This window comes from Electrona antarctica, assembly GCF_951216825.1.
Source record: "Electrona antarctica genome assembly, chromosome: 9".
In the NCBI taxonomy this organism is placed as follows: Eukaryota; Metazoa; Chordata; class Actinopteri; order Myctophiformes; family Myctophidae; genus Electrona; species Electrona antarctica.
Window position 1 is genome coordinate 14,980,998 of NC_136790.1, and position 14,188 is coordinate 14,995,185.

The 14,188-nt window shown below is 43.5% G+C and overlaps 1 protein-coding gene across 1 annotated transcript in view; it reads left to right on the forward strand.

Annotated features, from left to right (window-relative positions):
- Positions 1–14,188, forward strand: part of LOC306929842 (equilibrative nucleobase transporter 1-like) — a gene marked incomplete at both ends in the record, with an annotated part of 36,916 nt that overhangs the window by 11,292 nt on the left and 11,436 nt on the right. Inside the window, 4 exons of the mRNA XM_079510578.1 lie at positions 8,745–8,939; positions 11,051–11,127; positions 11,305–11,397; positions 11,536–11,675. Coding sequence (XP_079366704.1) covers positions 8,745–8,939; positions 11,051–11,127; positions 11,305–11,397; positions 11,536–11,675 — 505 coding nt within the window. The remainder of the gene's footprint in view (positions 1–8,744; positions 8,940–11,050; positions 11,128–11,304; positions 11,398–11,535; positions 11,676–14,188) is intronic.

Here is a 14,188-nt window from a genome sequence, read left to right on the forward strand (position 1 = left end):
GGAATGGTTATTTTACTTCCACAAAACTTCCATATATGCTTAAATGGGCTTTTAATGCAGTATTTTGCACACACATCTAAGAAATTTAAAATAAGGCTTGCAAATATCCACATTTTGGAAGTGTGTGCTAAGAACCAACATGTTCCTAATGGCTATAGAAAACTGCTCACCATTCTAAGCTTTAATTTGAGTGGTAACATGTGTTTATACGTTTTGTAACTCTAGAGATATAATCAGAAACACTATTATAGTGTGATAACACAAGCCAGGGCCATAGCTATAGAATCAAATGGGTGGGCAAAACTGGTGTGATTTTTTTGACTTGTTGTGCATCTCTACTTCACAGTTTGGCATGATAACCATTGAAGACACATAGCTTAGTGGTCGTTATCATGCATTGAATATGTGGACACCTATATTACCACACACATTCTTACAAAAGAATAGAAAGCATAGGTGTTGTTACGGTTATTAGGGTCTGTGGGAAGCAAACATGAGTTACATTTCAATGTACAGCACACATGTTCACGCGTGTTGCCTCATCATGGCTTGGGACTGAGCGCTTAGTTCCCCAGGCTACTGTAGTCACTATAGTCACAGGACATGTGAAATATTGGTCAAATATTGACTTGAATCTACAGTAACTATTTATACAGTATGTGTGTTTTACCCTCAGGGAGATACTGAACATGCTCCTTCTCATTCAGCATATACTTTCAAATTGGGAAAGACTTATTTTCAAATTATTCCATTTGTGTGCAGAATCTTGCATTAAAAAGCCATTTAAGCATATATGAAAGTATTGAATAAGTAAAATGACTATTCCAATCAATTACCCACTTGAATTATGCAGAAAGGTGTGATTATAGGTCTCTACACAATAATGGCTCAAACGTTGATCATATATTTTTGTAAGAATGTGTGTGGTAATATAGGTGTCCACATATTCAATGCATGATAACGACCACTAAGCTATGTGTCTTCAATGGTTATCATGCCAAACTGTGAAGTAGAGATGCACAACAAGTCAAAAAAACACACCCGTTTTGTGATTTTTGTGACAACTACCAGGCTGGCATTTGGAGAGGGAGTCTTCAACAACACCTGCAAGTCCCAAGCCTAGTTCAGCATGGCTGGGCCAGAAATGTCGAATGGATGAGGTTGACACTAATGCTTGCCCGCTTGCCCGGGGCAAGTAAAATAAATGGTCGGGCAGGTGAAGGTTGCTACCGGCTTGCCCGATCGGGCAAGTGTGCATTTTGAGTGAACGTCTTAGTTTAGTTGGCTATATAAACATTTACACAACATGAGATATTGAACGTGGTCATTGCGCGCCGCCTCTGCATCTTCCCCTGCTTTCTATCTCTCTCCCAAGCAACCTCCTACCGCCGCCACCACCACCACCACCACCACACACACTGTAGCTCTACTAGCACGCGTGAAGCTATGAGAGAGGTCCCTGCTCCAGCAAAATCTTGAGCCCCCCAAAACAGGCCAGCAGCCTGGGGAAAAGGTAAAAAATACTACGGACACAGTCACAGAGAGGAAAAAGTGATGACAGAAAAAGTAAATGGGTCAGAACGACGTCAGCGAAAGTTTCTCGAGGAGTGGACTGTCGCGTTTCCATGGCTGCTACTACAGCACCGTCCTTCTCTGCAAAGTTTTGCCGTGACTCCCCCACAGGCTTTCTGACCGGTATGTTCAGTCGGTAAACAATCTAAACATGGCATCATGACGACGCCACAACCCGCTTCGCGAGTCGCCAATAAAGCTCTGCCCGAGCAACACTATGCGGCGATGCTCCGTCGTACGGCGGTGTCGCGCCTCGAGTGTTGCATGCATGCTTCACAACGCTTGGGATGCGATGCGCCGTGAGCTTGTGTGTGGATCAGCTGTTTTCACGCACACACCACCGTTGTACCACAAAGTAAATCTCGCAGAACGTGCACAGTGCACACATCAATATACATTGCCTGCAAATTGTCAACAATACCATCACTGGTTGGTTTATTGTGTTTTCAGAACGTCGTTGTTTAATGGTTGCCAGTCATTCAATACTCATCTCATGCTGATACTGATAGTATGCTAATGGATGTGTGAAAGTGGAACCTCCAGTAATGAGGTGTCCTCCCAATGGAAGAACAACTATGAAGATAGCTACCTCTAATGTTAAAATAAACCTCATATTGTTAAAATAAAATATAGTATTTACATAACTTGATTGTTCACTGTAGCCTATTGTGACTGTGACTTAAAAAAAACATAATTTTCAAAGTTTTCAACTGGGAAAGGAAACGTTGCAAGCATGCAAGTAGAAAGTAAAAAATCACACCCGTGTGAACTGAGTGGTGTAAGGTCTTATATAGACTGATCAGCTGTGGTCTGACGTAATGTCTGACGTAATGAAATCACACCCGTGTGAACTGGGTGACCATAGCAACCATGCTCATTTTTTGGTACGAACAGACAGACAGACAAACTAACAAAGCCAGTTGTAGGAGTGGTTTACACCACTCGATAACAAAGCCAGTTGTAGGAGTGGTTTACACCACTCAAAAATACGTTAAAATAAACAGTAATGCAAAATGTAGGCCTACGAATATATTTTGGGGGGCAAGTGGCCATGACCTTTACTTGCCCGTGGGCAAGTAAAGGTCATGGCCATGGGCCAGTGGGCCAGTGCCCATGGGCCAGTGCCCGTGGGAGCCTGGGCAGGGGCCCTGCCCAGAGCCTGGGCAGAGGACTTTTGTGGCGGTTCTGGACAACCGTGGGTCTGACCGACTCGACACCGGGCACTGCACTTATATTGTAAGGACCTCTTTAAAAACAACATTGCTGATGAACTGGCACTTCTTGTTTGTCTCTTCATCTCGAGCAAGAATGCCTGCTTGATTTGCTAACCCTACTGGCCGCCACATTAGGGTTTAATATTTTCCCGGATTTGGCTCATTTTAATTCCCGGGAATTTGCGGACCTTTTCCCGGGCTCCCGCGGGAATTCCCGTCAGGAAAAAAAGAAAAAAAGTGCCCACCAAAATGCATTTATATGTATAGATACTTCATATGTTCAATAGAATAGTGATATTTTTTGTTTTAAAACGTTTTATTTGAACGAAATATGAGCATATCCTACAATAAAAGTATTACATTAAAATATTAATAATGTATTAGGCCTACTACGCTATTCAGAAAAAGGGACACAGGAGTTTGCACTAATGTGACTAAGCACGGGGGAAAAAATAAACGACCTCACGTCTTTCACATAGATACCTTAGCTATGGTCTTTCACCCTTTGAGCATGCAGTGGGTCCCCTTCTCCGCTGCAGAGAATGTGATCATCCCGCTTTGTACTTTATGAAAAGTCCGATTGGGTGTTAAATTAGCCAGCACGTCCAGTGCACAGCACACTGATTATTAGAGAGAGAGAGCGACTAGCGAGAGAGGGAGAGAGAGAGAGAGAGGGAGAGGGAGAGGGAGAGAGAGAGAGAGAGAGAGAGAGAGAGAGACGCTGCGTGCTGGTGGTTATTATAAAACAAAGTGTAGCCTACTCATCTTTGTTTGTGTTCCGTTTCACGTTATTGCTGCACACATGCAGGCAAAAGCAAAAAGTGACAATGTCCATCACAGAGAAAGGAAACTCCTCGCTCCGTCCGTAAAACACACAATTCTCACAGAGTGACTGATTAGGCTAATGATTGACAGGTGCAGCAGCTTTGGGAGCGTGCCTGAAGATATGTCTGACTGTCAGACATTCATATTTTGCTAAAGTGTATATAAACTCTGTAGGCCCTATCTGATTAATTGCGGGAGGATGCAGGATTTGCGGGGTCCCACTGATTTCATCTTGACCGGCCGTGCCTGCCCGTCCGCAGGTAGGCTATTTAAATACCGCCCGCGCCGCCAACATTTACGTTGGGTCCCGCTGGCTCCAGTTCCCATTGCAGCCCTCGAGTGTAATCCATAATTCCATATAAATATCATCAAACATGTTTGAAAATGATGGGAGGGTTCAGATTGGACATTTGATCACTCATAGATAAGGGGAAAGAACGCGCACTGTGTGAAAACCCCTTTAGTGTAATTTCCCTACAAGAAAAAAAAAACTCCGGGACGACGGGTCCCGAAGAAATTTCCGGGCGGGAAATTGCGTGCCCTATGCCCGGGAGACCCGAAATCCCGGGATCCCGGCATTAAACCCTACGCCACATAGAACTGGCCATGGCTGAAGAAGTCCCTCATGCAGAAGACCCCAACACGGTGTAGTGTCTGGCCCTGAGACTTATTGAGTCATGCCGAAGCAGGGTCTCACTGGAAACTGTTGGCGGGGCAGAGTGCATGGATAGATGTCGGTTGGACACAGGGTGATGCGTGGACTGAGTGTGCATCCCGCATTGACAGTTTGACACCAATCACAGATCTTGCAGCTTTAGGCGTGCATCTCGTGCTTTGTCTGACTCAGCTCTCTGTGCACGTTGTTGTGTGTCACGCATCCAGTTGCGGTAGGCTCGGGTACCTTTCGGCATAATTATTGGCATGTAAAAAAGGTGATCTGTAACTGCCATCTATTAGCCAATGTATCATTCTGTTGAGCTGGTCAAGTCATGGTGATGTCAGCGGTATCACCTTTTATGCCCATCTTTGTCAGGCATGCCCAAATATGGGGTCTATGCAGATGTCAGAAGTCGGTGGGACGAACCCGTATTTAGGCATGCCCAAATATAGAGTTGCAGAGGCAGAGGCCTTGTGATGTCAGCTGTGGCCCGGGCAGAGGCCTTTTGTGGCGGTTCTGGACAACCATGGGTCCGACACCGGGCACTGCACTCCCTGTGGGGGTGTGGAACGCGTGTGTCGAATTTTAAGTAGGTGGGGCGAACGGTTCTCGTGTTACATGGATTACAGACGTACAGCTGTACAGACACAGAGACTTTTATATTTACATTTATAGTTAGATGATACATTGGCTACTACCGGTATATGGACATTGAATATTCCCTCGTTTAAAACCTTTGACTTTGACATGTTAACAAAATGAAATAAGAATGTTGACTCTGTCAATACAATATTCAATCCAATATTTGGATTGAATATTGATTCGGGAAAGTTAGGCAAAATCAGGCATATTTTCCTATATAATACCTAATTTGCATATTTAAATATACAATTTCAGAAAACTTGTAATACAATAAATCATTGTTTGCATGTAATTAATCAACTAGGGAAGTTTCATGGTGATCACTAGTTCTTAATTTTTTTCATCCTATTCACCCATCATGTATATAGGTGAAAATAACAAAATGTGTGATAAATATGAAAAAGCTGCTCCTGTGGAAGTGTTATCATATATTAATTTACTTATATTGACCTTCTAAACAATTTAATATAGGTATGGTTTTGCCCACTCATTTCGTAATGAAAACTTGTCCGGCTCATGGACTAAAAGGGGGTGGGAGCAATAAGCTATATGCTTCTTAAGTTATCACTCATTTTGAATTTGCTTTTTTTAAATTATTTTGTACTGCTTGTTATTCTGACGTTTCTGTTTATATTGTTTTTTTAAATTGCTTTATTCAATTAAACATTTCAATCAATCAATCAATCAATCATGACCCACACTCCATGACCATACTGTAGGTGAGAGTAGGAACGAAGATTGCTCGGTAGACAAAGAGCTTTTCCTGCTCAACTCTCTTTTTGTCAGTACAGCGGTACAGCGACTGCAATACCGCCCCTGCTGCTCCGATTCTCCGGCTGATCTCCTTCTCCGTCCTCCCCTCACTCGTGAACAAGACCCGAGATACTTAAACTCCTTCACCTGGGGTAATGACTCAAATTTAGTTTGCTGTGATTACTTTATTTGCTTTTGGTTTTGCATATTTGTATTGTTTTGATTTGATTATTTGCTGTGTTTAGTTCAGAGGACCCAGTAAGCCCTGAAGCCATCATCCTATTCGCCCTTAATTGGGCTCAGTCCCACTTAGCATCATGAGTATCCCAGCTATAGTAACCCCTCTTCCCTTCTGTATTATAACTTGAATATATTTTTCTACAAACCTGATACTTTTGTTACATGGTTGTCTCCACCAGGCCGAAGGCATGGGGAGAGAGTATGTTTTGCACTCCGTCCGTGTGTGTGTCCGTCCGTGTGTGTGTCCGTCCGTCCGTCCGTCCTTCCGTCCGTCTGTTACCAGCTAATCTCCGGCACCGTTAACCTGGTCGATGCCAAACTTTGCACACACACTCCCTGGATGCCAACGATGAACCTCTGCCCCGCATCTTCCAGAACGGCCTGTTATAGCGCCACCAGGAGGCCGACTTTTGTAAAACACATTTTTTTATATTACTCCTCCAGATTCTGTCCAAAAATCTCACAAATCGTTACACAGTATCTCTATGGTCATGTGCTCAAGTCGGATCTGTCCGATATTTCATATTCCATCCTAATTGGCTATAATTGGCTTTCACAGTTTGCAAGATTGCCCCATTTTGAACAAAAGCCTCAAATCATGAACGCAGCATGCAATTTACGTGAAATCTTTCACACATTTTATTACTAGGCTGAGGAATATATCCCACCCTTTTCACATTCGCCTGTTATAGCGCCACCAACAGGTTGATTTTTGCAAAACACATTTTTGGAACAAAATGCCTCAAGTCATCCAATTGCCATCAAAGGCAAACTACTCCTAAACATTTTGCCAAACATCTCACACAGTCCTATCCTCCTGGTGGAGACCTGTGCCCAGAAGGGCACTTTTTCTAGTTCATTCTGAACCCGTACCAAATTGGTCCTTGTTCATTTACACTGTCCAGCATATACAGTATATGGTTAATTATATGGTTATTAATGTGTTTGTCAATAATATTACCATAAACACACAGGCCTAAATATAGACTAATGAATCCAAATGGTCCATATAGTGTCTATTCCACTGTGTCACACTTTTAAAAACAACAGTATTTGTGCATGTCTGAGCCACAGATCCACAATAAACAACAATGTAGATTATTTGTGTTTATTAGTGATCATTATTAACATGATTAGAGATGTGTTCTACAAGCTCACAAGACATCACATGTTGTGAGCTTGTACATCAGCTTTTTGGGGTGTCGGTAATTGAGGCTCATCAGTAGAGACAGTGCTTCCATCGCTAACCGGCCACTGAGGCCTCATTCACACGTATCAAACACCAATGGGAGTCACATGGTTTGACCAAACATTTTGTTTGATGAGGGGGGAGGGGCAGAACACCACCAGCAATCAGCAATCAAACACAAATGTTTGATCAAATCATGTGACTCCCATTGGAAAAGCATTGTGGTGGCCCAAAAAAACAAAAAAACTACCAAACATTTGCTTGATTGGTGTTTGGTACGTGTGAATGAGGCCTAAGTGGTTGCTGATGAGGAGTGATTAATGAAGGCATGACAGGACTTAAATTGAATGCAGTGTCACAATAGTTTGATGCAAGCTATGTGTCTGAACTATCAGAGGTTGTGTTGCAATAAGCTGTTGGAACCGCTGATGTACATCATTCATGTCAGTGTTGTCAGTTACTGGGAAACTTTCCACAGGAAAAGGGAGTTAGAATGTCAAGAAGAGAAGGTGTTCCTGGTTGAGTCATCATCATTAGGAAATGTGCCAATGTAATGACATGTGTCTGCTCGCTCATACGTAAGATACAATCAGTATATCAGTTGACGTTATGAGAAGGTTAACCGTGGGATATAGAGCACATTTTGGGCACATTTGGGCAAGTGGCTATGGCCGTTCTTAGCCCAAGGAGTGTTGTTTTGTGCAAAACTAATGCTTGTTGTCTGCATTGTATGTGCTATAGACTAATCCACACGGAGTGGTACCCTGGGCATGCACAGCCATAGCTGAAGTGTACCATTAAGAGCACCTCAGTATTGTCCTGGCCTGCAGGGCACAGCTCCATGGGTAATTTGTCTATTTCACTGAAGTCATCATTGTAATGGACTATCATCTGAATAATGACTTCAGACAATGTTTGAATAGCTGAGACAGAGCAGATCAGAGGCAGGAACGTAGGGACGCGCAACTAGCCACTCTCGGTGAGGGAGGCTGTGGCTGTGGCTGAGGCTGTGGCTGAGGCTGTGGCTCAGGAGGTAGAGCAGGTCGTCCAATGATCCATGGGTCGGTGGTTCGAATCCCGGCTCCTCCTGTCTACATGTCGAAGTGTCCTTGGGCAAGACACTGAACCCCAAATTGCTCCCGATGTGCTGGTTGGTACCTTGCATGGCTTCCGCTGCAATCGGTGTATGAATGTGTGTGTGAATGGGTGAATGTAATGCACAATCTATGTAAAGCGCCTTGGATAAAAGCGCTATATAAATGCACCATTTACCATTTACCATTTACAATGGGAAGTCAATAAGGAAGTCAAGGAAGTGAGGAAGAGAGAATTTCAGAGCAGCCAAAACGGTCAAACGGTCTCCTATAGCAGCGTTATGCATCTTTGAAACATCTCACGACTACTTAAGCGGAGAGCAGCACGGCCTGAACCTAGCGTATGTACATCTGCATAGAGTGTGGAATAAATGCACAGGGACCCTACGTAAAGCGACGTCACAAACTTCAGAAAAGGTCCCGAAAGGGGCTAATTTTCCACCTGCTATGTGACAATATATTTTGAGTGTTAGTAGTAATTTGTTCCCTCTCCATTTCTCTCAGGTAAAGTCAGGAAAGCTCACCAAGGACGCCACTGTGTGTTCCTTTGTGAGGAGGGACGATGCTGCTGACTTGTGCTGGCACCTCAAGGGTGCGTCGCTGGTTCACACTGGCTACGGGTCTGGTGGAGTGCCTGTGTTTCACTGGGGTTGTGTTCGGATGGGCTTCCCTTGTTTTTGTCCTCAAGACAGAGGGCTACTTCAGTTCGCTGTGTGTCAACACAACACATGTCAACGGAACACAAACAATGGGTAAGTTCTGCTCACTCTGGTCTTCTTGCGTATCCTTTTGACGTCGGATTTCCACTTGAATGTCCTTCATCTGAAACTGTATCCTTTTGCAGGCAAGATGTAAGTCAATAATGGTGTTCTCTAAAGTCTTTTACTAATAGCTTTGGATTAGGTCTGCACAATTAACTGCAAGTAATTGAAAATCATGATTTTATGTTTCACAATGATTCTGAAACTTAGTTAATTAGGATTTTCTCACAAACAACTGTAATCATAATAATGGTGTGATACTGTGACACTGTAGTATACGGATCTCACCAGAGACTGCATTTATGTCAGTCTCTGCAGCAGCAGCAGCTCATGTGCATGTGTTTTTATCCTTAAGTAGCCTCTCCGAGCCATGAGGCCCATAGGGCAGGAGCCTATCTCCTGTGTCTGTAGCGTGAGGCAGCTTGATGTACACCCCCTGGACATGACGCTAGTATGTCGCAGGGACTTACCCCCAAACCAACCCTTGATGCTGAGTGTCAAGCAGGGAGGTACTGGGTCCCATTTTTAGAGTCTTTGGTATGACCCGGCCGGGGATCGAACCCCGACCTCCCAGTCTCAGGGCGGACACTCTAACTCTAACCACTCTAAGTCCACTGAGCTGGTGTTTTTATCCTTACAGAACAAAAAGTACATCCAGACAGACATCAGAAATCCTCTCCTCAAATATCACATATTTTAATACTCACATATTATAATATTCTATTAATTCACAAAGATATAACGATAAAAAAGAAACGAACAAACAAACAACAACAGACCGGGGTTTTTTGTTTTTCATTCACTAGGGCCTACAAATGTAGAAGGTGCCATGGTGTTTCTTTCCTACAGCATGATCCATACCTGCCAACCTCAGAGAGTCAGATAAAGGAGATTGTTTTAATTGTTTCTGTTCCATTATCACCTCGATGAACACACACTTTCATTGATTACCCAGATCCCAGCTGTTTTATCCTTTCTCTTCTCTCTCTCTCTCTCTCTCTCTCACACACACACAGACTGCAGCGGACAGGATGACCAGTTCTCATTGGTCTTCACCACCGCTGTCTTTGTGGACAATGCCCTGACACTGCCTGTTGGCTTCCTGTTTGACCGTTACGGCACTGCAGTGGCTCGACTGACTGGAATGTGAGTCGTTTTGATTGTTTGGCTGGATGGATTCAGAGATACACTGAATAATGGCTGGATGGATTCAGAGCAAGCCTGGAATTTCATCCTTTTAGGGGCAAGGCCACTTGGCCTTTAGTGTGGTCAACTTTTTGAGGGCACAAGGCCAAGTGCCAGGGCATGAAGGTCTCTACAGGGGGGCATTGGGGGGCATAGCCCCCCCCCAGATTGGATTGTGTGCCCCTCCAGTCCAGATCGGCCAGTAGTAGCTTACCCTACCAATATTTTAATGTTTTACAAATGTTAAATCTATAAGTTCTCCATGATTATTGTAAATATATACATGTTCAAATTAATTGAATAGTTAATAGAAATACAAGGTAATATATGCATGCAGAAGACATTATAATGTATGTTATAAACATATTTGTATTTCTTTGTTTGTTGTTGGTGCTGCTGCATAATTGTAGCCTACTAGCCTTTTTCAAGCATCACTTTGTTGATAGGTGACTATTTGTTATACATATTGGGGGTTTGAAAAATTAGGTGCCCCCTTTGGAAAAAAGTATGCCCCCCTGCTGATTTGTGCCTGGAGACGGCACTGGATTCAGAGATACACTGAATAATGGCTGGATGGATTCAGAGATACACTGAATAATGGCTGAATGTCCAAATGTAAATAGACTCGAAATATTTAAACTGTAAAAAATGTTGTCCTTCAGCAAATTGATCTCGGATGGCAACAGAATCAAACCATTTGAATTAGCATAAAAAGTTACATCACTTTAATCTTTATTTTATGTGTTATTGTTAATCCTCTCTCCCACCAGATTACTCTACACCCTGGGTACCTTGTTTTTGGCATTATCAAGTTCAGGTTAGTCCTCACTCCATCTTGCTGCTCACATTGAACTACACTAAACTACTGCATTGAAAATGAGTTACAGTTGTGGATCACATTACCTGCTCTCCCTCAGCCCTTTCCAACATTCTCTTCCCCGCTCTCACCTTCATCACTCTGGGAGGCACTTCGCTCCTGACGACCAACATTCAGGTATGGTACTGTGTGTGTGTGTGTGTGTGTGTGTGTGTGTGTGTGTGTGCGTGCGTGCGTGCGTGCGTGCGTGCGTGCGTGCGTGCGTGCGTGCGTGCGTGCGTGCGTGCGTGCGAGTGTATAAAATTAAACATATATAGCCTACACTTTATATTTGCATCTCTTTATCTACTGCAGGTCGGAAACCTATTTGGCTCCCGTCGCTCCACCATCATCACACTATATACTGGAGCTTTTGACTCTTCCTCAGCAGTCTTCCTCGTTATCAAGGTAAAATACACACACACACACACCTCCATGTCACAAATGAATACGTGAGGGTATAGTATCTTCTAAGAAGGTGCCGAAGGAGGAGGGAAATTATGTTATTAAATGACAGACATCATCCCTCCTGTTCTTCCTCTTTAGCTGCTGGTTGAGTCGGGTGTTTCTCTGCGTGACTGCCTCCTCTTCGTGTCTGCCTGTGGTGTCATTCACACAGCCAGGACCTTCCTACTGATGCCCACATCCAGCATTCCCTACCCCTTACCTGCCAGCTATACATATGGGTAAGATTCCCTATCCCTTTACCTGACAACTATACATATGGGTAAGATTCCCTACCCCTTACCTGACAGCTATACATATGGGTAAGATTCCCTACCTACCTCTTACCTGACAGCTATACATATGGGTAAGATTCCCTACCTATACCTCTTACCTGCCAACTATACATATGGGTATGATTCCCTACCTCTTACCTGACAGCTATACATATGGGTAAGATTCCCTACCTACCTCTTACCTGACAGCTATACATATGGGTATGATTCCCTACCTCTTACCGTACCTGCCAGCTATATACATATGGGTATGATTCCCTACCTCTTACCTGCCATATGGGTATGATTCCCTACCTCTTACCTGACAACTATACATATGGGTAAGATTCCCTACCTACCTCTTACCTGACAGCTATACATATGGGTATGACCCATATCTTGCCAGCATGATTGAACCCTACAAACCCTCCCGCGCACTCAGATCAGCCAACGCAGGGAAGCTGGAAGTACCCTCACTAAAAACGCCGGGACAACGCTCCACACGTCCCAAACTCTTCTCCCTTCTGGCCCCAAAACTGTGGAATGCACTTCCCGTTGCAATCAGAACTGCAGCATCACTCCCGATCTTCCGCCGTAGTCTGAAAACCCACCTTTTCAGACTCCATCATGGCCCATAGCACTTACCCTACCCCCTTAGACAGCACTTCTTAGACTTATATAGCATTTGAAACAGACTTATAGCATGTCATGTAGACAGCACAATAAGTGCATTGTATGTAGTCATAGCACTTCATAGTATATATGTACAGCATAGTATAGCACATATGTGTAGTTTATATGTATAGTGTCATTATATAGATATGTTCTAGTTATAGTTTATATGTATAGTGTCATTATATAGATATGTTCTAGTCACGGTCTTAGCTTACGCATGTTTCGCGATAAATGCATTTTGTTACATATGTGATGTATTCCCATGCTTTTTGTTCTTGCCTATTGTAAGTCGCTCTGGATTAAGAGCGTCTGCTAAATGCCTAAATTGTAAATTGTAAATTGATTCCCTACCTACCTCTTACCTGACAGCTATACATATGGGTATGATTCCCTACCTACCTCTTACCTGACAGCTATACATATGGGTATGATTCCCTACCTCTTACCTGACAGCTATACATATGGGTATGATTCCCTACCTCTTACCTGACAGCTATACATATGGGTATGATTCCCTACCTCTTACCTGACAGCTATACATATGGGTATGATTCCCTACCTCTTACCTGACAGCTATATACATATGGGTATGATTCCCTACCTCTTACCTGCCAGCTATACATATGGGTATGATTCCCTACCCCTTACCTGACAGCTATACATATGGGTATGATTCCCTGTCTCTTACCTGGCAGCTATACATATGGGTATGATTCCCTGTATCTTACCTGACAGCTATACATATGGGTATGATTCCCTACCTCTTACCTGACAGCTATACATATGGGTATGATTCCCTACCTCTTACCTGACAGCTATACATATGGGTATGATTCCCTACCTCTTACCTGACAGCTATACATATGGGTATGATTCCCTACCCCTTACCTGACAGCTATACATATGGGTATGATTCCCTACCTCTTACCTGACAGCTATACATATGGGTATGATTCCCTACCTCTTACCTGACAGCTATACATATGGGTAAGATTCCCTGTCTCTTACCTGCCAGCTATACATATGGGTAAGATTCCCTGTCTCTTACCTGACAGCTATACATATGGGTATGATTCCCTACCTCTTACCTGACAGCTATACATATGGGTATGATTCCCTACCTCTTACCTGACAGCTATACATATGGGTATGATTCCCTACCTCTTACCTGACAGCTATATACATATGGGTATGATTCCCTACCTCTTACCTGACAGCTATACATATGGGTATGATTCCCTACCTCTTACCTGCCAGCTATACATATGGGTATGATTCCCTACCCCTTACCTGCCAGCTATACATATGGGTATGATTCCCTACCTCTTACCTGACAGCTATACATATGGGTATGATTCCCTACCTCTTACCTGACAGCTATACATATGGGTATGATTCCCTGTATCTTACCTGACAGCTATACATATGGGTATGATTCCCTACCTCTTACCTGACAGCTATACATATGGGTATGATTCCCTGTCTCTTACCTGGCAGCTATACATATGGGTATGATTCCCTACCTCTTACCTGACAGCTATACATATGGGTATGATTCCCTGTCTCTTACCTGACAGCTATACATATGGGTAAGATTCCCTACCTCTTACCTGCCAGCTATACATATGGGTAAGATTCCCTACCTCTTACCTGACAGCTATACATATGGGTAAGATTCCCTACCCCTTACCTGCCAGCTATACATATGGGTAAGATTCCCTACCTCTTACCTGACAGCTATACATATGGGTAAGATTCCCTACCTATAGCTCTTACCTGCCAGCTATACATATGGGTAAGATTCC